The 26,065-nt window shown below is 39.3% G+C and overlaps 1 protein-coding gene across 1 annotated transcript; it reads right to left on the bottom strand.

The window, feature by feature from the left end:
• On the bottom strand, nucleotides 1-25,487 carry LOC108665417 (F-box-like/WD repeat-containing protein ebi). The gene is made up of 7 exons (XM_047884545.1): nucleotides 23,704-25,487; nucleotides 8,193-8,374; nucleotides 7,258-7,430; nucleotides 5,898-6,106; nucleotides 5,541-5,630; nucleotides 4,832-5,051; nucleotides 1-4,251 (listed from the first exon to the last, which is right to left on the bottom strand). The coding sequence occupies exons 1-7, from the start codon at nucleotides 25,453-25,455 to the stop codon at nucleotides 4,106-4,108; spliced, it is 2,772 nt and encodes a 923-aa protein (XP_047740501.1). The 5' UTR covers nucleotides 25,456-25,487; the 3' UTR covers nucleotides 1-4,105.
• Nucleotides 25,488-26,065: the final 578 nt, after the last annotated feature.

Below are 26,065 nucleotides of genomic sequence, written 5' to 3'. Positions count from 1 at the left end.
TTCACAAGGATTCAAGTTTATTAGTGAACAGTATCCGCGTAAATCGTATCTCTCTTATTTACAATTTGAATTAAAAGTGCTCATAAAGTTAGCGAGAAGGGAAAGTACGATAGTAACGAATTAAAATAAAAGATTGCAGTGAAAATATAAACAATGGGAAAATATGCAAACAAGGGAGTATAAAAACTATAGCAAAATAAACTATGTTTACAACTGGAACGAAAAATTTACGAATTCCGAACTCTCGCAAATGAACGTATTTATAAAGCGATTCGTATGTTTTACAGAAATATAACGTTTATACTCTTCTCCTTTGATAACTTGCAAGCGGCTCGCCTTACAGGGAGTAAACCATGTAAATTAATAGTTAAGAATTTTATCTCCTCAACCACGGCTTGACTTGCGGGCATCAAAACATTTGAAATTTTCATGAGAAAAAGTTGTAAAATGTTTGACATTTGATATAAATAATCAAAGGCGCTTGCGCATTCAATATAAGTGAACACACTAAGAATTGAAAACGTCATCCGAAGGGAATATCAAGTAATTTATTGGAGCGTTAAGTTAAAAGATAGTCAAACATGTTGAAGAAAAGCTATGACATAACAGGAGTAACATTGAAACATATCAATTTACAATATTAATTACCAATGGAACGTGGGAGCTGAATTAGTTGCACTAAAGCTGAGGAACTTGAAATGAAAATCAATAGGTTGATGACTTAAAACCATAGGTGTACAAAAATGATGCAGCATCGATATTATTCACCAGTGACAAAAATATTGATGAAATCAATTGACATGTGAAAAAACGGAACAGTAATGGAAATGTGAAAATAGTTGGTGCGTGTGGTTACAATAGCTGCGAACAAATAAATTAAATACATTTAGAATAGAAAACTTCTCTATTTGAAAATTACCAAATGAATATAGCATGATATAGTACACCGACTTAGAATTAAATTTTAGATTGTCGTTTTCTAAAGATGAAAATCAAAGATTTGCTTCCAATAGCCATGCTAGCCAATATCCTAACCACCGTAAGTAACGTTGACCCGCTGGCTGCATTTCGTTACTTTACGATGAATGCAGTGAATCAAAGTACACGCAGCGTTGAAAATGGTTGACACAACATGGATGTGTTAATATTACACACAAAATTGTATATCTACGTGAAGTGCCGTAGTTATAAATATGTCGTGTTACAGCTCATGTTGTATACATGGTCACACTGATCACGACACACTGAGAAGTGAGAAAGATTCCATGAAATTACTCGCACTTAAGTAAACAAAAACTCCAAGATTATCCACTGAAGAAATCTACAAGAAATAGTGTAGGTTGGCACCAAAGTTTCGATAGCACACTTACGTTATGCGACGAGGAAGCGAAACACTCAATTTTTCACGACTTCAGACATAGAATTCAGCCTCTTAAATATACCATCAGATCTGCCTAGCTTGCCATACAGGAGTCTATACAGATCAGCACACTGATGCATGAAAACCATTAAAAGCTAATTTAATTCACAGAATATTAGCCTCAATAAAAATGAATGTTTTATCAACTTCATGATCAAAGAGTGTCAAATTGAAATAGGTAATTTGACCCAATATTAGGCAACTAATGTTCATCATTTCCACAAGCAACCGGCATGGTACACGTGAGATAAAATATTCACAACTTTCTAAGAGAACTAAAATCATTCCAGAGTAGCGGCATAAACGTCTACGCAAGCTTACTTCAAGTCTCTCCAGCTCAAGGTAATTAATTAGCCCGTAAAAGTTCACTTCAAACTCCAGATCAAGGTTTCTCTTCAATAATTTTTATGTTCGTTTTCAGATATCAAGATCCAGTATTTCGATTTCCGACTGAATTAAGTTCGACCCAGAGACTTAATCTCGTATCGAAGAATAACATGTACACGTATAACGACATCGGCCGTCTATTCTACATGGTTAACTCTCCACGAAAACACGAGGGTATAACTATCAACTATTAATGTTATCTAAAGGGTAACGGAATGTTTAGAAATTATTATTTCACTCCTCGACAATTAATTGCCTACGACAACAGCTAGCAAGTATATTAGCATACTCTTCGGTAAAGTAGCGTCAAGAGGTTAGTGTTCAGTAATACTACGGAGTAAAGTAGCAGGATTAAAGTAATGGGATTACCTTAGAGATAATAATATCAGAGAAAGAAATTATTCTAATGTTATAATTAGCTGTATTACCTGCGGAATATCTACAGCGCGTTTCACGATCAACAATAATAAAGCTATCAATAACAACAGGATGTTAATAAATTAAATAAGTAGGTACATAATAGGGCAAGAATAATCAACTAGTTTTCATGGAAATAATGTGAGTGAGCCTCTGCTAGTAGCTTTGTACCTAGAACTAAGAATCAGTAGTGCAATTTATTCAATACAGTTTAATTTGCTTTAGTTTGGAGATAGAAACCGCACGAATTGATAAAAGATTCTCCAACATGCGAATTAACTTAACCTACAGTGCCACATAATTATAATTTAACGTGAAAATGATTTTTAATCATGCTTTTCATTAATAAGTCCAGAGCATACGTTAAAAAATTACAATTATAAAGTTCAAAAACTGATGAATTACAAAGAGATTCTTCAAATAACGTGTTCCAGAGCATGGAAAATTCCAGAAAGGGCATGAAAGCGCAGCTAACTATGAAAAGGACATTTCAAGGAAATCCAGGGAAATCCACAGGGGAAAGGGACATCTAGTACTCATTTATTTTGAACACAGGAATTTTAGAAATGAAGATACCTTGGAAGAAGAGAACAGGGATAGCTATATTGATCACCCGTACCTAAATCTTTAGACAAACATACGTCACATTACAACACTTATGATATCAGATCTACTATAACATCAAATAAAGGGTCTATATAACCTACTATATATTCCAACGAGTTTCATGCAACGAAACTTTTATCCACAACGAATATTAAAGCGCATAAGAGTTAATAGAAGAAACATTGCACACACGTTACTTAGTAAGTAAGATGAATTGAACTGAAATGGCGTTGCTTAGTTCTGTTGCGGAAGAAAAGACGATCTCAAACAGAGAATTTTTTATGTTGCATAGCAAAGGCATAAAAAAGGCTAAATGCTTTCAGAGAGAAATTGTATCGCTAACTTTAAAATATGAAGACTCTATAAAGGAAATTAATGAGAGAAAATTGAGCAGAGTATTTCGGTGGAAATTACGAAAAAAACGGCTACTTCAAGAAGTTTCTAATTAAGGGATCACAAGCGTGTGATCATACATACTGAATTCCAAATCATAAAGCAGAGAGCTTCAAATGCCTTGCTTCGTTTAGAGTATGGACTTCAATCGTACAAGAGTAGTATTTTAATTAAGAGCAGGATTGAGGTTTGAGAGGTTTGAGCAGTCAGTTGTGACGCTGATATTGTGACTTATGTTTGAGTTTCAGGTTACTTGTTCAGTGTATGCATCACATAAGCTTGTAGGAGCATATATTTTAGCGTGCATGGAAAAGCAAATAAGTGGGAGGTAAAAACGGGATAAAATAGATTAATTGGGCAGAGAAATCAGTACCTTGCAGAATTTAATTATTGTGCTGAGCGCTTAAAGCGATAATTGTTTTTTCTCTGCAATATGGTGGTCTAAATAGCCGGTGAGTCTAGCTTGTGCAAAACGTTTCAGCAGAAAGAGACGGGTAGCGCTTCCGCGCGGCCTGGGGTCGCTACGCCCAAAACATTTACCGAGGTGTTAGACAGCCAAAAAATGAACAGCGTGCGCACAACGGGAGGATAACTCGCAAGTAGCCTTGACAAATTTAACGCGCAAATTTTAGCAGCCACAAAAATTGTGCCTTAAAAGTAAAAATGATTTACTGAGGTATTAGCAAGCCAATAAAATGAAGAGCGTGCACCAATACGGGAGGAGAACGCGCAAGTTGTCTTGACAAATTTAACGCGTAAATTTTAGCAGCCACAAAAATTGTGTCTTAAAAGTGAAGATGACCATTCATCTCGGTCGTGAAATTCTTGGTTAAACCGACACAATGGCTGCCTAGACCAATTAGACGAGCGTGCTTGGCCTATTTAGACGGGGGGCAGTGCCCAGAGGGTGCAGGTTTTGTCAGCTGATGTCGATATGAAGGAGAACTGCGTGGGGTGCCAGCGACCAGAGATGACTTTGTCGTCGTGTTCTGCCACCACAACAGATGGCAGTGGCTGGGTCAGGTCACCTGAGAATACCAATAACTCGTCATAAAGCATATCTTTGACAACAGTGGAAACTCATTTTACACAAAGTAATGATAAAATTATAAAAAAGTGCTCCTGAAAAATATGCGCTTAAGACCGCTGGGTACAATTCCAAACAAAGGATGTGAAACTCTGAGAAATTTAAATACAATGCTACCTTGAGAACGACACAACGTTCAAATTTGCACCCTGAAGAACAACGATAACAGCTCAGGCCTGTACATCATGAAGGCTGAGCCTTGTAGGTCAGTGATGACAACAGCAGTGGAACAAACAAGAATGGGAACAAAATGAATGGGAACTAACAAGAATAGGAACAAACAACGGAACTAACAAGAATCGGAACAAACAAGAAAGGAAACAAACAACAATGGGAACAAACAACAATGGGGACAAACAAGAATGGGAACAAAAATGAATGGGAACTAACAAGAATAGTAACAAACAACAATGGGAACATACAAGAATGGGAACAAACAACAATGGGAACATACAAGAATGGGAACAAACAACAATTGGAACAAACAACAATTGGAAGAGATAACAAGATAACGTGTGTACCCTGTAGGTCAGTGAGAACGAGCTTGTTGTCGTAGCCTGCACTGAGGAGGTAGTAGGCGGAGGGGCTGAACCGGATGCTTCGTACGTCAGCCGCGTGCGGCCTGAAGGTCTGGATGACGCGGGAGCCGCGGATGTCGTACAGACAGCAAAGTGAGTCCTCATGCCCCGACACCAGCAGCCGACCACTCGGGTCAACGCTCACTGACGCCACAGGCGAACCCTGCAGTCAGTGGCCAAGGTAATATTAGTACTTGGTGTTCAGAAGTTATCACAGTGATGAAGGTGATATTAGTACTTGGTGATAAGAAGTGATAACTACTTGGTGGTGGCAGGAGTTACTACCTAATCTATTTGTAATGGAAGAGGTTATTATCTAGTAGTAAAACTCAAGGGTGAGAGGACGTTGCTCTCGACAGGTGTTGGCAATTATGCCACTTGGTGAGAAGAAGGCAACACAATTTTATCGAAACATCTTTTACTTATTGGAAAATATACGGGAAAAAGAGCGGCATCTCATGACTAAACTGCATTAATTTAATAACACAGCACGATACAAAACTGAACAATGCCCTGTCATTAATAACAATCCCAAAAATAAAACTGAAGAATGCGCTGTCATTAATAACAATCCCAAAAATAAAACTGAAGAATGCGCTGTCATTAATAACAATCCCAAAAATAAAACTGAAGAATACGCTGTACAACGCACGGGTTTGGTAGGCGTGGCGGAGGGCGTGATGACGTTGACGCAGCCGCGGGTGCGCAGGTNATGCGCCTCACCCGTGTGCCTGGACAGCGCCTGGAAGCATGCGCCTCACCCATGTGCCCGGACAGCGCCTGGAAGCATGCGCCTCACCCGTGTGCCCGGACAGCGCCTGTAAATATGCGCCTCACCCGTGTGCCCGGACAGCACCTGGAAGCATGCGCCTCACCCGTGTGCCCGGACAGCGCCTGGAAGCATGCGCCTCACCCATGTGCCCAGACAGCGTCTGGAAGCATGCGCCTCACCCGTGTGCCCGGACAGCGCCTGGCCTCACCCGTGTGCCCGGACAGCGCCTGGCCTCACCCGTGTGCCTGGACTGCCTGGACAGCGCCTGGCCTCACCCGTGTGCCCAGACAGCGCCTGGAAGGGTGTGCCGGTGGCCGTGTCGGTGACGTATATCTTGCAGTCTCCCGCACCGCCCGAGATGAGCAGGGAGCTCTTGCTGCCGCTGTCCTCCACGAAGCACAAGTCCCGCACTGTGCCGTCGTGCATCGTCAGCTCCGTCTCTTGGCCTGTGCAAACGTGCATATGTTAGGGGCCTTCGTCTGGTAAGGAATTAGTTAATGTCTTAGCTACGCACAGTGCCGTCGTGCATAGTCAGCTCCGTCTCTTGGCCTGAGCAAACGTGCATATGTTAGGGACCTTCGTCTGCTAAGGAATTAGTTAATGTCTTAGCTACGCACAGTGCCGTCGTGCATCGTCAGCTCCGTCTCTTGGCCTGTGCAAACATGGATATGTTAGGGACCTTCGTCTGCTGTGTTAATGTCTTAGCTACTCACGAATAAAAAGAGATAGATATAGATGTGTTAGAGCTAGGGCAATCTTTGTTTTCGCTAGGAAATTTAAAATGAAAGCAAACTTGGATATGTTAGGGACCTTCGTCTGGTAAGGAATTAGTTAATTTCTAAGATTCTTATCAAAAAAGATTGTGTTAGTGATGGAGCAAGCAATCTTTGTTTTCTTCGGGAAAACAAAAATGCGCAAACATGAATGTGTTAGGGACATTTGTCTGGTAACTTAGTGTTATAGCTACTCACGAATAAAAAGATTGAGTTAGAGATCGAGCAATGTTTGTTTTCGCCTGGAAAATTAAAATGAAAGCAAACGCGCATGTCTTAGGGACCTTCCGTCTGCTAAGTTAGTGTGTTTTAGAGATAGAGCAATCTTTGTTTTCTCATGGAAAATAAGAATTAAAAAGAAACTTTTGAAATTATCATTTGACAATGCGTAGCGAAGTACGAGTTGGTTTCAGGGGCAGTTAAATTCAATTTCGAATGTCCGATGCCCATCATACCTGACTGATTCACTCGGCACCACTGTACACACTATGCGCTGTTACGGTATATACGATACAACACTGTATTGTGTAAACGCAGTCTCACATACACTGTATGCACAGTGTCACCTTAAAAATCTAAAAGCAAAGATAATTCCACAAAAAATTCACCATATCTTAATAGAAAACGTTTTATATGAAGATATGATGAATCATTTTAAATTTCTTTATTTATAAATTTTTACTGAATTTGCGATTCAAGCAATCGATTGAAACGTTTTATATAACGAATAGTGAATTCTTGTGAATTTATTTTGAAATATTCACTGAATTTACGATTCAAGCTCTAGTGAAATGAATACAGTGTGACCTTAGCACAGCCCCCACCATGCACAGAGCAGGAGTCCGCATCAAAGGGCAGGAGCTTGACAGTCTTGTCGTTGGAGGCGGTGGCTAGGAGGTCGCCATGAGGGCTCCAGGCCATGCAGTATATGGAGCCTTTGTGATGCTTCGTGCGCTTCAGCGTCACTGTCGGCTGGAAGCTCGAGTCGCTTCCGCGGCTGAGGCGGCAGATGATAAAAATTAATATGATATCATATTAATTTTTGATATCAGAATGATATCATATATATTGATTTACAAACATTAAACGCCTCAGCCGCTTCCGCGGCTGAGACGGCCGATGGTAATAAAATAACCATGATTTATGCTTCATGTTATTAAACTAATATAGTCGATCGTAGTAAAACTCAACCGCCGAGCTTTGAATAACAAGCGTTAGATTCTTTTATTAACATTTTTTGCATGATACCTAAAAACAGTGCTCTTCATGATACCCTTTCGTAATACCCAAAATTTCCACAAAAAGTTTCGGCAACGAAAACATTTACAACGTATGGCGTTGAAACGAACAAATTCTATTTTCATCGCCTCTGAATGTTGACTTGGTTTCAATCAATGTATTTTTATCCGCCAAAGAACAAATTAATGTTAATTGAACAAATGTATTCTACAACTGGTTAATCAAACCAGGAAGTTATAATATCAAAAATAGTCACGAGTTAGTAACTGTGTTAATCAACCACTCTAAACCTACGAATCACGGACGAAAAACTGCATGGCCGCTACGTGTACTTAGACCGCTACGCGTAATTTTTTCTATCTCTGATAGCACGGCCCCAGTACTTGGTTTAATAGAAATAACTAAAATAAAGCCGCGAGATTCAGCACATGTCTTGAGGGAAATAACTAAAATGAAGCCGCGAGATTCAGCACTTGGCTTAAAGGAAATAACTGCAATAAGCCCTGAGATTCAGTATCACCTGTTTGCGAGTGTAGAAGCACCACCATCAGGTGGGTACTGACACACGCGTAGAGTCTTGCTGTTGCTGCCCACGGCGTACCACAGACCTGAGGGGTGGAACTCTGCACAGCGCACCGCCTGCGCGTCCTCCAGCCGCGTCACGGCCATGAACCGCGGCTTGTTGCCGGGGTCTTCCTTGCCCTGCACGAATAGAGTTTAAAATGTCTCCACTCACACAGATCAGAGTTCCTTGCCCTGCACGAGCACGTTTAAAATGTCTCCACTCACACAGATCAGAGTTCCTTGCCCTGTACGAACACAGTTTAAAATGTCTTCCTAATGTAAGTGTACTACTAGTGTTACATTACTACTAATGTAAGAGTTTTGTAAGTGTAATGTCTTACACTTACAAAAATCGGACGGATATTGTCCCATTAGCGATGCACTTATTCAGAGAAATGAGCCAAACTTTTGTGTCAAAATAGCGACACAGAGTAATGAGTGAGAAAACTCTTGTACAGAAATGCGTGTGAAAATGTTCCAGTAGCGATATTTTGCTATTGTGTGTGTCATCTAGACCCACTTTGGCTCGACAAAACAGCGTATTAGTGCTGCGTCTGCACTCTGCTCGTGCTGTGAGTGAGAAAGTGTTTAATTATTTGGACGATATGACGCAACCATTTTCCCGAGTATGGATTCACACTCGCGTCGCACAGATAATGCAATTCAACGATACAAGATGCAATATTGGATTTAGCCAGGGCAGATCAGCGTTCAACACGAATGAAATGCGTGACCACGAAAACAATAAAATATATAATAGGACTAGTGTTGTATTCTGATACAAATCATGTTCATAAATGACAAATTTTATCACTCGTATCACGCAGCAACCGCCGACATGAGGAATGTTTGAAAACAAAACTTTAATGGCAGACAAAAGAAATCTTCAGTGCTGAACTCACCGCATGCCCGTCCTCAATCATACCCATGGTGGGTACACAATATAAGTTACGTGTCCAGCAGAAAAATATGAAATCCTGACAAAATGATGCACAATTAGATGTCTAGATTCAGTTAAAGGAGAAGAAAGTAAACAAACACAATAAAAAATTTCACCTGTGGACGAAAAAATAATAAATAGTAAATGCCTAGATTAAGTTAGAGGAGAAGAAAAGAAACAAATACACAAGAATTAAAATATTTCACCTGTGGACGAAAAAGAATAAATATAGATAATGTCATGGCATAAACTTCGAACTATAATAAAGTTGCAAGACTAAAAAATTAACGACGACCGTTCAGGAAACATCAAGAGCCTGTAGCAACAGAGACAAACACCTCACACATTTTTCGCCCCTTTTTTCATTAAAGATATTCACATGTGATGATGTAATAAAAGAGAACGCAGTCATGCACTCATTCCACTTTCGATAAACAAGAAACACGACAGCCGCGCAAATAATATCCTTCACAAGCATCAAACGAAGCGTTGATACACTCGCGTGTACAATAATCACCGCATCAGCATAGTTAACAGCTATAAGGATACGCTCTAATATCCTCACGCAAATTCCTTATTTTGTTATTTGCCTTCACGCAGCACGCACCATGCCATTGGCGTCAGCATTGCTACCTGACTTGAATGACCAGCGTTACACGGTGCATTTCTGGGGTGTACACAATAAATAGTTTAATTTCAAGTCTGTCAATAGTTTAATTTCACCTAACACGCCATAAGGGAGGAAGGAAGATAAAAACTCTTCTTTTTGTACTCTTGTTCATAATGAAGGCAATGGAGTAAAATTGTTGAGATGAGCGGCATGCAACAACAGCAGATAAAAGTGGGAATACAATGTAGCGAGATGCGCTCAAAGTAACAACAGCAACTAAAAGTAGGAACGATGTAGTAATTAAGATGCGCTCAAGGTAACAACAGCAACTAAAAGTAGGAACGATGTAGTAATTAAGATGCGCTCAAGGTAACAACAGCAACTAAAAGTAGGAATGATGTAGCGAGATGCGCTCAGCAACTATGAGTAGGAATGATGTAGTAATTTGCTCGATATCTCAAGGATTGTAGTAATGTAATGTAATAACTCAAGATGCTGCTCGGCAGACGCCAGCTGAGGCACCAGGCCAGTTTTTCCGTGTCTCTCGTAAGCAGGTCAGGCAGGAAACCAAAAAGATATAATTACAAAACTGGCTCTTAAAACTTGAAAATTTTCCACCAGCAACTCGGAAATAAGTACATCTATAGTAACTTAAAATAATTAATTGTTGAACAAATTAACAAAATTTGGATCTTTCCCATTACAATTATGAACTAAAAATCATAAAAGAGATCATTGCTTTTCTTCTTATTTATTAAAATCATGTTTCTGATTGAAAAATGAGTATCATAAAGATACAATCAGACTTGGACTTCTAATTTCGAAGATAAAAAGAGGGAATGGGAACTTTATGGGAATGAATGAAGCCATGGATAGCAGCAATAGAGAGCTGGCTAAACCCCACGAGCCATTTTCTAGACCGGCCTGACGGGACCGAAGGACGAACGGCTGGTCCGTTATGCAAGCCTGCGCCCGCAACGGGACACCCGCTCACCTCCCGGCACAATTCAGGGGGGGTGCAGATATGGGGGGGGGCAGTTCATTTTCAGGGGGGGGGGGCGGTGAGATATGAAGCTTTGTCATCAAAAGCAACGAAAAATAATTTAACAAAAATAGACACAAGAGTACGAGAAATTCAATATAAATCGATAGGGTCGTTCGCGGTTGACCTACAAGCAGTTGGTAATAGTAGACGTCTACGTGCACATGACCAGTAATCGCTGCTTTCATAGCCTTTAATTGGTTATTTCCGTGGGGCGGCGCTAAAGTTGGCAACCTCGTATAGCAGCAAAAACGATGTCATCGTATAAGAAGACTCATCACACTTTAAGGGCAGTACGGAATACTATAATACGTCCATAATAGTTCCAATTGTTTAAAAAAAGTGGAACGTGATGAAAGCATTCTTATAAACTCCACATTCTGAGCTGAAAGCAAACAATTAAAACGATTAATAAACCTGGAAAAACACGACTGTATTAAAGTGGTTCGTGATAGTTCAGGTTATTTAAGTCTATAAAAATGACAGAACAGAATGTCAGCTGACCGATAAAAAACCATAACAACTTAATGAAAGCTGGCATCGTGGTCAAAATTCCTACATCAAATTCTACACAAAAAATGTCATAATTCAAGCCCTCGAAAATCTATAGCAGTTATAGTGACACAAATGTTTAGAGAAGCGACTTTATTGAACAGCAATATTTGCATGCGTAATGCAGTGCACAAGAGTTAGGTAAAGAGAGCCTGCAGCAGCATATATAATTCAGATGGAGGAGTTCATTGCAGATACCGTAAAGACAACGTCAGGGAAAGTCGTGGCTAAGAAAGTTGTTGTGTTTTATGAGCGTTTTATTGGCAGCTGCGGCTGTACTAATGCGCGCCTCGTTAGCTTATTACAAATAACGGAAATAATTAGCGGTCCAGTAAACGATCAAAAAACAAATGGAGAAATTCTCGGCGTTCTGGGCGACTGATTTTTATGAAAATATCACGTACGAGTACTTTAAAGTTTCCGTAAAACAAATCCGAACAACCCGATATTTTAAATTATTAAAAGTAATTAACTAGTAGGTACAAGCCAATATTAATAACGAACAAATTGCAAACTCAAATTTTATTGGAAGAAAGTTTGTATGCCATTTCAAGCATGACGTCACAAATTTTTGGTAAAAGATATAAACAGTGATTATTTTCAAAAATGAAATGGCTACACGAATCTAATATATTTCAGATTATCAAGCTTGAGTCATGACATAAGAAACGCTTTTCGTCAGCATAAGCCGTATGCACAGATAAAAAATAAACGTAATTATAGCCGGTCAGAATAAATGTCTAGTCTTAAGCTCTTACTTTGAAAGCATAACTATAAATTATAACGGCTATAAGGAATTCTTAGTTTCGCTTGCAGAAATAGATGACTAGCAACTAATTTGTAAGATAATAACGAGATGCAGAGCGCGCAAGCACAGGAGTAAGTTCGTTCACATAGACACGTGGAGACAATTACTCGCTACTGGCCTTAATTAACACGTTGACTCCGAAGTGGTACATATGCGTACCACAAAATGTATTTCTCCGGGATGTAGTGATACATAATTCAGGTTGCCTAAAATCGGCAAAATCCGAGAACAAAAAAGGCCAAAAAGGCCGATAACTCAATATATAGGTACTAGTTTATTTGTAGGTCCCGCTACAAAAATTCCATTTATTTTTTGCAGTATTTAAAATTTAATTAGGAAGTATCCCTAACATGAATTTTAGCCGGCCAATGCAATTGAGAAAAACGAAATCACGGAATTTGTCCGGAAAAAATGACCATCTGAAACCCTGTTTGAAAACGGTACAAAAAATGAAATAATAGTACAAGATGGAGCAATCGGAGTCAAAGTGTTAAGATATGAAGCAACAGCAGAGCAGCGCTTGCGGTGAGTAATTGCCCTTCTCTTTGATCTAAACATCGAGAAATTTCAGTCTCATTGGCTTACGTTTTCAAAAACTTCGAAGAATTACATGAAATCATTAAAATTTATTATACTTAGCTTGCAGACGGTTTCAATACTCAACTAAGCACTAAACTATAGTTGTGGATGAATTTCAGCGCAATTCGTTGTTTAGCAAAGCATGATCACTAAATGAGAACAAAACTTGACCTGGCAAACGTAGGTCGTGTACTTCAGCCATTTTTGAGTAATAATCACGAAAATTTTCGAGGATCTTCATGACAATTGATATCGCATTTGCAGTGTAAAAAATGAAGTGGCTGCTTTGAGGAATAAATTATATTACTTAATTAAGCTTGTATTCCAATGTATCGGGTTCTAGTTAATATGTTACGAAACTTGGAGCAATTTTTTAATTTGAAAAGAAAATCCGAAAATCACAACAATGCACCTAAAAAGGCCATTTAAACAGAATGCACAAGAATTTGAAGGCGTTCATAAGTAAGGCAACCGAGCAGCTTGCACACGAAGGCAATGAGCTTATAACATCTCAGTCAAGGTTCGAGACGCCGGCCGAATAACTGGTGAGAGCGCAACAGCTGCATATATATATATATATATATGCATATATGTGCGTATACGCACGAAGCGTGCCATGCGTGCGTATAAGATCCCATGCGTCCCAGGACGTAGCGGTCTGCGGAGCGTGTTTGCCGTGACTCAGCAACGTTACGCCGAACATTTTCATAACTGTTTCTAACAAATGACGAATGATCAGTATTATAATAACGCTGTGAAGATAATCGGTCGATATAGGAGAACATAGAAGCATTAATGCATACCTTTGTCAGAGCGCATACTTTAGCCAAAAGATTAAAAAGTAATATCTTCTAAAATCTAAATTATTGCATGTTTTATGCAATTTTGGCAAATTTATCAATACATACGTTATGTTTGCATGAATGTCCAATAAATGTCCATAAAGTTGGATAAATCCTCTGACATTGACACAGATTATAATAACTTGTTGATTAAATAATCATCTAGAATTTGTAAGGCATCATGAGCAGCTGCGGCCATGAGGTAAAGTCACCATATATAACACATTGACAATTTGTAATAGAGACAGGATTTGAGCAAGGGGAACCTGTTACGGTGAGAAATTTTTCACTGATATAGTCACTATTTGAGATCTCTGTTATATTTATACCATATTTTCTTGAAAAATCACGATCTGAAGGAGTAGCTGAATTAATTATTGAAATTAAGCAGCACGATCTCTCGGTAAGAAATTGAGATCGTCGTAACGATATCATGAACACAGTTAAAAGCTATTAATTATAGGGTTTGATTACGCAATACGTTTGTTAATAATTAATTATGCTTATTCATAATTCTCATAATGAAAAAAAGAAGTCGACATCGCAAAGTTATTTCTGCGAGAAACTTGCACTAAGAAGAACTATCGGCATCTGAATATTATGTCGAAATTAATAATGATTTTTTTCACTGATCTCATAGATAGAGTCGTCTGCGGAGGACAATTTACATTTAAATGCGTCTTACGTACAATTTGTATACGTTAGTTCTCAAACCTAAAACAAATCAGGAAAATTTTCAATTCAATTTTTAATTAAAAAGTAAGTGAATCAAGAAATGCCAAATAAATTGAATACGGAGTTGAAAATTCAATTTCACTCATGAGAATTAACATTAAAATAAGCTATCTTCACTTTCCTGCACACAGACAAGAAATCTTTCTTTCCAAGAAACTTTTCTTTCCACGAAATCCTTCGTAAATAAACGAGACGAAAGAAAATCGCCACAAAGTTACAAGGATGCAACGTGAGGTTAGAACCGTCAACACAAACTGTTTTTCTTTCCACTGAAGTCAAAAGAGAAAACCGAGCAAGGCTCGGAATCAGCATACAGTGACAAGAAATAGTCTGCAAAGGCTGCCTCAATAAAATCAACTGAAGAATGCATCATTGGTCAGCAGGAACAGGTGAACAACACTCGGGACATTCTCGAGTTGCAGAAAACTTATTTCCAATACAAAAGTGGGTATATTTTTAAACTGGAAATCACGAACATAAAATTATATTGAATTTAATCAAAATAATGCAACAAATATCTGCCACTGATGATTTAGTTTCAGGAATTGTAGGGATATACAATCACAATGAATATCCAAATTTAACTTCTAACGCGACCGTCGCAAATCCTAGAACAAACGTCACCCACAACCGACCGCGACGCAGGCAGAGGAGTAACTAAATAAGTCAAACAGCTTGTGAGTTCGCAACCGCATCCTGACGAGTGTACGAAGTCATCAGCTGCTACAGGGGTCTCAGCTCGCTCTAGAGTCTGGACCTAGAAAGCGCAAGGTGATACGATGAGCTACTTGCTTGCGCTGGAAAGATAAGTTCGCTGCAAGCCTGTTACAGGCTAGGCAGCGCACCGCGTTGTGGTTTCTCCTCGTTTGATAAGCCTAGTGATAATAAGGATAAGGAGCCCATATCTACATTAGCAGTAGATTATTACAATGAATATGATAAGATTTTATCCATTTATACACATACTAGACATAAAGTGAACAAGTAATTCTTAGGGATCTAATTTGGTAGACTTTGCTGATAACAGATTATTTATTTACTAAGAATAAAATTGGGAGTGAACATTTCTATAAAAATGTATGAGAACCGGAGCTTTGAATTGAAATACATAAATGTTCCAGAGTAGATAACATAAAAGCCAAGAATTTCAACTCAAGTTTCAAAAAGTGAAAAATTACTCAATTCCTATGAAAAGCATTTATATTAATCAATTATGAGGTCAAATTGAGATCTATAAAAAACAGCTCATAGTGGTATCGCGGCATCTCTCTGTGACTAAAGTAAATTAATTAATATAATCCTGAAAATCGAAAAATGATTACTTAGTCGACATAAGTTATATCAATGAATAATCAATTCAGATGATATCCTGTACGTATACCGTATGTTATACAATAAACGACTGTATTAGATACATCTTCTCGCATCAACAATTAAAGAGATTCAAAAATTTTAATTCAATTAAAAAAACCATTGGCAACAGCAATAACATAGATTAAATAAAAATTAATAGAATCTGCTGTGGTACTTGAACTGCGATCAGCATCAGCAGCAGACACGAATAATTTAAATCAGTTCTTCCAGAAAATGAGAGAAAATATCGTTTTCTTTATAAAGAAACATTTTGAAAAGCTTTGCAGGAGTAACTTCACATGAATTTAATAACGATTCTCTGAAAATAACACAATTGAAAAGGTCAAGATTGTCAAGAATTCCTGAGAAGAAATAAAAAAAATGAGAAACCCTCCGGATACACAAATGAATAATTTCTTGCCACGTATACACAAACTTACGCAATTATCCATGATTTTTGGTCAATTTATTAAATTTTTCGACATAATTTGCCACTAGTACCAAATAACCGATATTAACTGATGCGTGACCTTGTTAATAGGACGAATTTAGATTAATTTGAATTCTTAGAATGTATATTTTACGGCCACGCCATTTAGGCATTTAAAGCTATTTGCGAGTTTCTAGACGAACTCTTCAACAATGTTAATATTTGGGGATCATTTTCAATATTATATGAAGCTTCCAAGCCTCAGTTATCGACGTCTGCGTGGGGACCTCATTGAAGAATATAAGTATACTCATGGTTTATACAAGGTCCCCGAATGATTACTAGAATTTGATACAAGAACCAACACCAGGGGCCACGGCTATAAACTAAAAAAACTGCGGTGCAACTTGTCCACCCGACAAAATTTCTTCTCGCTTCAAATCACCGACATGTGGAACAGCCTCCCCGTTTACAGCGTTGACGCTTTGAGTATGAACGCTTTCAAGAACAGACTAGATAAAGCTATGGAAAAATATATGTTCAGACTTAAAATGCCTAGCACCATGTCGAACCCGGTGGAATCCTAGTAGCTACTTCAAACCATCGTCAGTTTCGAAGACCCGGTCAAAGGACCTGTATTCAGATCTGTGAACAAGTCACGAAAAATTCAAGATTCGGCGACACGCCACATCAGGCCTATTCTTCAGCGCCTATGATATGATATCATATCACTATGATATGATATTATAATATTAAAGATCAGAGTCACGAAAATACTTCAGCAGAATGTCAAGTTAGCGCCAGGGACCAGAGCTCTCCATCACTAATTAAGCGACGTTTCACATTGAAATAACAAAATTCAACGAGACACCAATTTTCATCAGCGATATTGCGTCTTCTGTGAAGCCAAACACTACTAATTTGAAAACGTTTGGCTGTGTTCCATTTTTAGAAAACATTTTTGTCAAAACTTAATAAAAGAGTATGGAATTAATTACATATGATCACATTTCGGTGGAGCAAGACGTGAAATCAGACGGAATGCTTTGTGCAAAATAATTTTAGAAAAGCTCACTACAGAAACGTCCTTGTTCAGTAACATGAAGGAAGCGATCAACAGATGGCACAGTGAGGTGCCAGCTGTTTGGGTTAAGAAGATAAAATTAGTTTAAATCTCCCGCGTTCAAGACCGCAAACCACACACATAAATATATAACAAAAAATGAGCACACCAAATCATAAAATTATGAAATGTCAGTTCTGAAGCAGCATTTCATGGGAGTGCAATGTCACATTGGATCGATCATGGCTACCAAGTGCGACGAGAAGCTGCGACATCGTTGTGAAATGCAAGACCCTGCGTGGAACTGTGAGGTGCCTTGTCGAATCGAGTACTTCCTTCCGGGCAGCCGTCTTCGAATGGCCTTGCACACCACTACCACCTGGGCCCTATTATCAAAACACGCTCAAGTACACTTAGCGGCCAATTTTCTCGTCTATGATTGGTGGGTTTATCTTGAAAAGGCGGATTGATTGGCCGACGGAGTTCTTTCCCTTATCAGTATATGAGCAAATTAACGTAATACATAAATGAATCGAACGCTTTTGTAATAAGTAGAATAAGAATAAGAGAAACCTAACCTAACCCTCGTAGAATAAGAGAAACCTAATAATAAAACATGCACTGCACGATTGATAATATCTTGTAGTTATATATCACTCTCATTGACGTATTAGGTAGGCGTTGTTTTGTACTGACATTTTCGAAGTATAAACATACATAAAAGTACCATATAAAATCATTGCTGCACAATGGCACAAGTCTACATTCTTGCTTGTATTCTATATAAGGACAACAAAGAGCCCATTTTTGTACGGGGTATGAGAGACATTATATATGTACGACAATCTTATAGGGTAGGAATGCTGACTGAGCCAATAAGTGGGCACATGCTAGCCATGAACTTTAAATCCCTAGTGACAATTCTAAACATATCATGAATAGCCGCTGAATCACATTATCACATAGCAATCTAAAGACACTTATTCGATTCAATATAATAAGCAATAAACCTTTAAAATGCCTGAAAAAAGGCACTCGTAACGTACCGCACGTATATTCTCCCATCATGAGGTATTGCATGCAGCCCAAACAGTTATCGTTTTCTCATTAGACCAATCAATGCCATACAGTTGAATTGCCTCTAAATTTGCTTATAACAAGATATCCGGCCCAATTTTGCGAAGAAAGAAGCATTAAGCTGCTGCAGAGTAAATACATTGAGCATATAAAAATGATACCCTCAGCCATCTGAACTAATAAGCAGTTGGGAATTTGATCAATGTCCATTAATTATAATTTAATTTCAAGTCCAATCGAGGAGAAGTTTAGAACGAAACTGTATTTGGATGGCTAGCTTCAGTCGAAGGTAGCAATAAAAAATGCTAGGGCGATAGAACAGATAGTTTATTAGTTTAGTTTAGTGGCCAAATGTTTACTAGCGCTTCAGCTATTTAGCTATCTCGCACCGAAAGTCAAGATGAACATCACCATAGAGGTGGAAGGTCTCAATTATTCATCACCCACAAGGGGCGGAAGGTCTCGTATGTCCAGCCCGCTGAAGCTGGCTCGAAGGAAGCAGCGTTAGCATCTCAAAAGAGACGAAGTGACAAGGAGGGACAGGTGAAAAGCAACAGAAACGAAGACACTCGAACAAGAGGTCGCTTACACGGGACGTCGGCCGCCCGCACGAGAGAGACAGAGAAGGGAAATACCCCACAACTGAGACCTGCAGTCAGACACCGCGAGCTCAGCGGTGGGGCGCTCAGGAACAATCCCCCTAGGAGCGCGAAATCCCATAGGACTTCTGACGGGTACAGACAGCCGTCAGAAGTCCCCCCTGAGGGGAGATAGTTTATAGACAAATGAGCAGTAATAAAATTCAAAGGCAAGTCATTAGTTAAAGAAATCTCAACAAGACAGAAATTTAGGTTCATGGCGAAAACATAGATAGCGGAGAGACACAGTGTGACACACAACGAAAATGTGGATGCTACGTAACGCAAAAACGCAGCTTAATAAATTGAAATGTTTATTCCAGTAGAAACGAGGGTATCAAAATACGGCGCAAAATAAGAATTTTTAATAATTTACCCTACTACATGCAAGTAATGAACAAACGAAATGACAGAGTCGATTTAGTGCACATGCAGCCGCAGAAGAAAAGATAACTTTCATAAGAAAGAAATGTCGCGGCATATACCAATTTAAGCTCCTCGGTTATAATTTGGCAGTTCAGCCATATCTCATGCTCATGACATGAATAATATTTTTAAAAACATATAGTAGATAATTTTTTATTGAGAGACATACAAAGTCCTATAATGATAACAAAAATGTTTCAAAACGTGCTGAAAACATGACATTCGCATCAATGAAACGTTCATTCAGTAATCGAACGATTAAATGAACGTTTAAGCCAACCACACCGACCACAACGGTGGTATCAAAGGGACACCATTCGCACCAATGATGTTGACAACAGCGGTGGTATTAAAGAGACACCATTCGCACCAATGATGTTGACAACAGCGGTGGTATTAAAGAGACACCATTCGCACCAATGAAGACGACAACAACGGCGGTATTAAAGAGACACCATTCGCACCAATGAAGACGACAACAACGGCGGTATTAAAGAGACACCATTCACACCAATGAAGCCGACAACAACGGTGGCATTGAAGGAACACCATTCACACCAATAAAGCCTCAACAGAATTACGGGTCACATTCACCCCCCGACATTCAGGCGAGAGAAAAATTTCTTTGAATGCAGAGCAAGAGAATTAAGCGGCCCCTGGCAATACTTGGGCTTAGTGCACACTGCACAATCAACCTTGAGGGCAGCTGCGCCAGCAAGGAAATTCTACATTCAAAGCATGCACTTTCACTGCCAGTTTATCTCAATCATCCAACACCTATTGCTCTTAATCAATGCAGATAATAAAATCGAATAATAGAGCGTGATGTAAATTCATTCTATATATTTTGTATCGCTGGAAATATTTAAGTTGACAACAGACAATGAGTCATGATGTGCCTCCTAAGATAATATTATTAGGGAAATGTTCAACATTAAATACGCTTTATGCGGGCATCAATTGACACCTAATTTTTTTATTAATGAAGCTGCTTAATCCATAAAAACACTATAAATACACGTGTGACGGGAGATATTGGTGCTTTAATAGATTTCTAAAGCGATGCAAGAGCAACCACGGATAAAAAAATGTAATTTAAACGCAGAAAAAGATGACGGGGTCATCACTGTCGGCGCATGCCATGATGATGATGGCGTGCGCCTTAATGCCATGATAATGACTGTGAATGCTTAATTTGACGCCTTGCGGTATTAAGTGTCATCGTATAATATCAGAGACTGCCAGCATCGTACACTAGAGCATCTTCTTGCTATTTATGCCCGTATTGTTAGTGACATGCAAACTGCGACGACCAGAAGCCTTATATGTGTTTGTTACATCATCGTTTAAAATTATTTACATGCTGCAGATGCAGGATTGGAAGCGTAATGACTGAGTCTTCATTCTTCCGAAAATGCATATATATGAGATGAAGTTAGATCTATGTGATAGTGTATCCACCAACGGAAGAATAAATAAAATTCTGAATGGGAAGCCAATAATGGCGAATTAATGAAGTTTCAAATTAATATCGAAATCAATCTAAATGAGATCAGTTAATTCATCAGTCAACTATGATATGAAATTTGAGGTGGATAAAATTCGATCCAAGTAGTCTCAGCAATAATTATACACGCAAGACTAACTAACACATCGCCATAATCCAGTGGACTATGCACATTTCCAAATTCAAGTAGACTATACACACCACCATATTTAAGTAGACTATACACATTTCCAAATGTAAGTAGACTATACAAACCACCATATTTACGTAGACGATACAGATTTCCAAATGTAAGTATACTATACACACCACCACATTTAAGTAGACTATATCCATTTCCTAATGTAAGTATACTATACACACCACCATATTTACGTAGACTATACACATCACAACATCTAAGTGTACTATACTATACTATATACTATAAGTGTACTATACTACAAGCAAAGTTCTCTCTCACGTGAGGTTTGTATGTGAGGTAGGAACCTGGGCCCATACTTTCAATAAAGTTAGGAGATCGTAAGTTCATCAGCCAATCATTGGCGGCATTTCAAGCAAAATCCACCAATCATAGACAAGAAAATAGAGCGTAAGTACTTACGTTCAGTTAGCGAGTTTGGAAAGTATGGCCCCTGAGGAGGAATGCATGGTTTGCAAGTGCTCTCAAGGCAGGATTTTAGCGATCGTTTGCCTCTTATTTTTTCCGAATTTAGTGATTAATGGCAGTATAATCATAATGCCACTAATGCCATGAAATAAAATTGTAAGATAATGTCATAATGTGAAATAGAGTCAGCTTTTAATTTTGCTTTCAATTGATTAATTATTGCCAAAGATGTGTTCTGTAATACTGTATTAGACTTTGAATACACGGATGAATCATGCAAGTTAATTTTATGCAATACGACGGGGGTTTATTTAAAAGCTGTTGCTGTTACCTGCAAACGCCCCAAATTAATTTCATCTTTCTTCATTTCATCTTCATTTCTTTTCAATTTCATTTATTGCTAAGTAATGGTTTCACTAGCAACACAAGCACAATTTTCTGAAACTGTGCATACCATAAGTCCTATCCTATTAATCCCTAAGCTTCCACAGGGGGAAATAATGTTGAATGTATGTTGTTTTAGTGTCATTTATTTGCACGAAAGAAGCTATCCAAAAGTTGGTCTTATTTCATAGCAAAGCTACACAAGAGACTGGTGTTAGAGAGTGCAATAAACCCTGTGGTGGTGGAGTAGCAGTGTAGCTGATCAGGCGGGGTCACGGACATACGGCATTTAAAAGTGATGCATCAGCGATAGATGCAGGCGCACGAGCATTCTACCAGGCCACATGTCGCTGGTATCAATGCATCATCAGCTACCATCGTCAATCATTCTGCATCATCCGCAACCATCGTCAATCATTACTTATGCATTTTAGTTGTACGTCGTTACCATCCATGCACCCATGTCGCTAGCATCAATGCATCATCAGCTACCATCGTCAATCATTCTGCATCATCCGCTACCATCGTCAATCATTGCTTATATATGAATTTCAGTTGTACGTAGTTGAGCGCGCATTAATCACTTAATTTTAATACGAAATTTTCTTAGTGCAATCGGAGGCCCGTATTGTGTGACCAAGAATAAATGATGCATACGATAATGAACGTATTATGACCACGAATAGTTTCGTCAAAATGTTCCATTTAATAGACTGTCAGTAGATACATGAGTGATGTGCATAAAGATTAATGACACTTCAACGATAGTTGATAAGGAATTAATTTAGATTTGATGAGCGGCCAATCGAGATTTGATGTAAGGCCAATCTAGATTTGAAATAGACCACCGAGCTCTAATTTGCGATCGATCGAAATTTAATGTTACAGAATCGGTAGCAGGCATACGGGCATAAACGGCTCTTTGAGAAAGTCAAGTACTTTTCTCGAGCAAGAGCATGAGGCGGCACCGCCGGCATCAAATGAGCGAGAAAGAAAGCTAATTATTAAAATTTCACATTTTTGCAGCAATAGAAATTACCTAAACGTTGTCAGTAACTCAAACATCAGATTTTGCCCTTCAAGGCCCAATCATGAGCCTTGCATCGAGAGATTGCAGGGCACCGATATGAAAAGTGCATGGTCATCTTTCGTGAGTAAACCGTTATTTTCAATACCCAGCACAGCTTAATGAATAAAATGTAATGAATAAATAAATAAATAAAATATGAAACAATTCTCATTGCCCAATATTCTACAATTTAATATTTCCAGTGCATTTCTCATACACTCTGATTTGTTTCACAGCACGACTAAGTAACGAAGATTGACAGTCGAATGATGACGTTCACTTTTAAATTTAATCTGGCTTGCCGCCAGATTAAATTTGTCGTTTTAATCGCATATTGATAAATTGTTTTGAACCTATATCTAAATAAATTCGTATTAGCGTGTAATAATTTACTCGTCGCTTGCATCGACACAATTTGTAAACATGCTGAATAGGGTGAAAGGTGCGATAGGCGCCTGTTGATCATCACGTACGACATGCATGCTACAGCAGGCAGCAAAAAGTTCTTAGCATCCGGATTCAATTTAAATTATTGTTGCCATTCGAAGATATTTACTTCATGTTGAATCAATCACAATTTAAGGCACTGAGAAATAGTTGAGGGTATGATTGGATTACATTAAAAATTACCAGCCAAAAATACAACATGTTAATTTATCCTAAAAGTGTCTATAGCTTATTTAGGCGCGGATCACCGCCGTGAAGGACCAACTTATAGTAACTAATAAGCGAATTGATTTATTGGGACCATGGTGTTAACTATCCAATAATTAAATTTCAGTGTACAATAAAAATCACTCACCTCGTTAGAAGAAAAAAATTCAGGCGGCGGAGACATGCTCTTACTGAAGCGTCTATAGAACAGGTTGTCCAGAGGACCAGGTGCCTCGCTGGAACTCTTCCGGGAGATGATCGAAGTAGAATTTCTTTTGGCTAAAGGCGGACGCTCCGAGCGCGGAGGAGAAGCGCGAGACACAGAAGAAAACTCACGAGATGGCGAGGTCCTTTTGTCGCGACCTGGCGCCAGGAAGGACGAAGTGAGTTGGTCATTGTACTTGACCACATTGAAGTTGGACGGGCATCCGCGGGATGGAGAAGGTCGAGGAGGGATTGTTCTGGGAGGCGTAGTGCGCGTAACATTCGAGCGAACTGGAGATTTGGAAGTACGAGGTAGAGTAGAACTGCCTTCCATTGAGCCTCTACGCACCGGGGACCTACGATCGTCTTGAGCAGAATCCCGTCGCACAGGAGACGAGCTTGCTGACTTTCCTGGAGAACTCGACAGCTCATCTTCTTCCAAGATGCTCGAGTCGTACAGCGAGAGGCGATTAACTCCTGGCAGACAGTCGACATCTAACGAGTCTCTCTGGAATCCTATAGAATTACGATTCCTTGGGGTATCAGAATCGGTCGAAGCCCTCCGAAGAACCACGCCATTGCTAGAATCCGCCGAAAGTTTAGGCGGTGACAAGAAATCCCGGCGAGGTGAAATACGAGAAGTTCCATTTTGTGTACGACTGGACCCAAGAGCGGATGATCCATTGGTGCTGTTCCTGCGGTCAAGAGACCCATACAATCCTGAAGTGCTTCCTTTTCGGTCGTTTACAGCGCTGTTGCGACGTGACGACGACGGTGATTGAGAAGGAGACTGGCTGAACCGTCGTTCTGAGTTCAAGATGTTGTTGAGGCTCGCGCGACGGAGATCAGCAGTAGCCGAGCTCGATTTTCGATTTCCTGTTACATCCGTGACACTGAACGGAACACCGGGAGTCGGTGAAACAGATGACCGTATTTTGGGGTTCAAATCTGAAAGCTGAGTGACAGACGTAGATCGTCGTTCAGAGGCCAGTCCTCCGTCGATGGAACTGCTATTTGAGAACTTGCGATCACTAAAGTAACTACCAGAACTCGCTCTTCGCTCATCGAAAGCTGCTCTCCCGTTATTGCTGAGCACGCTGCTTCGACGCCTTTCAACCCCACCTCCGTTGAGGATAAACCGTTTTTCCCCGACCAGGAACCTCTCACCCATGCTCCCCCGACGGTCACTGCTACCTCCATTGCTGGGCTTGCGCGAGGGGTAGCCAGGACTGCTACCTCGACGATCATCGAATAGGCTTCCCTTGCGTCGTGTATACCCGTGCTCCTTGCAGGTGGACGAATCGATGTACGAGTCTCGTCTTTCATTTTCAGAAGCTCCCTCTCGACACCTTCTGATGTCATCAAATAGTCGGTTTAGTTGCTCAGCAGCTGCAGGGCTCGACATGTTGGATTTGCCTAGTTCGACACTCGGAGATCGTCTTTTAATCTCAGAAGAATTTGCCTTTGTAATTAGCGTGCGATTTACGGTGTTATCACTAGTTGAGTCAGCACATGGTTTAAATCGAGTTTTATCACCTGTATTCAAAGAGTCGCTGGAGTTCAACTGATTCACGTCAAGGTCTACTGTTATTGTAGAAACTTCTGGGAGATTGCAAGTTGCAGTATCAGATATTTTGTAACGCAAATGACGGACAAGTTCAAACTTAGGTTCGGGATCTTTAGCAACAGAATGCATCAGACTGTAAAAACACTATTATTATTATCTGAAAATGTAAAACAATTAAAAAACAACATAAATAAGTTTTCTCATTAACAAGTACCGTATCCGATTTTTTAATGAAAAGACGTTAAATCGAATCAAGACATAGAGAATTAGACCTATTTAAGCCACATATGCAGAATAAATTCATCAGTCAGCCTTACTGCGGAGACGCGCGTTCTACCAGCAACGTATCCAAGCTAAAGACGACAAAAGATAGCATTTCTAGCTTATCTTTTGATGCTATCTTGGGAGCAATTTGACAGGACTATGAGCATGCAAAGGCCCCAAATAGAATGGAAGCCCTCAGCAGCAATCAGTAACTGCCTTGTCAACTTGAAGAAACACTGTGAAAATAAAAAAAATCTTGCGATAATTGCAAACAACACTTGAAAAAAAGCAGATTTCAGACGCCGGAACGCGATAGCCGTGATAAAAAAGCGGTTGTTACACTTATGTGGATGCCTCAAGTTGGAATCTTTGTTTGTCTATATAGGGTGAAGATCTGGAGAAAGTAACCCCGTTACCCGTAAGCAGAAGTTCAGAGGGCAGATTGAGTATAATTTGAGACCAGCGAATTCCAAGA

Source organism: Hyalella azteca, unplaced genomic scaffold, assembly GCF_000764305.2.
Source record: "Hyalella azteca isolate HAZT.00-mixed unplaced genomic scaffold, Hazt_2.0.2 contig15535, whole genome shotgun sequence".
Classification (NCBI taxonomy): Eukaryota; Metazoa; Arthropoda; class Malacostraca; order Amphipoda; family Hyalellidae; genus Hyalella; species Hyalella azteca.
The sequence above is the reverse complement of the archived record's forward strand: the minus strand, read 5'-3'. Positions and strand labels throughout refer to the sequence as shown.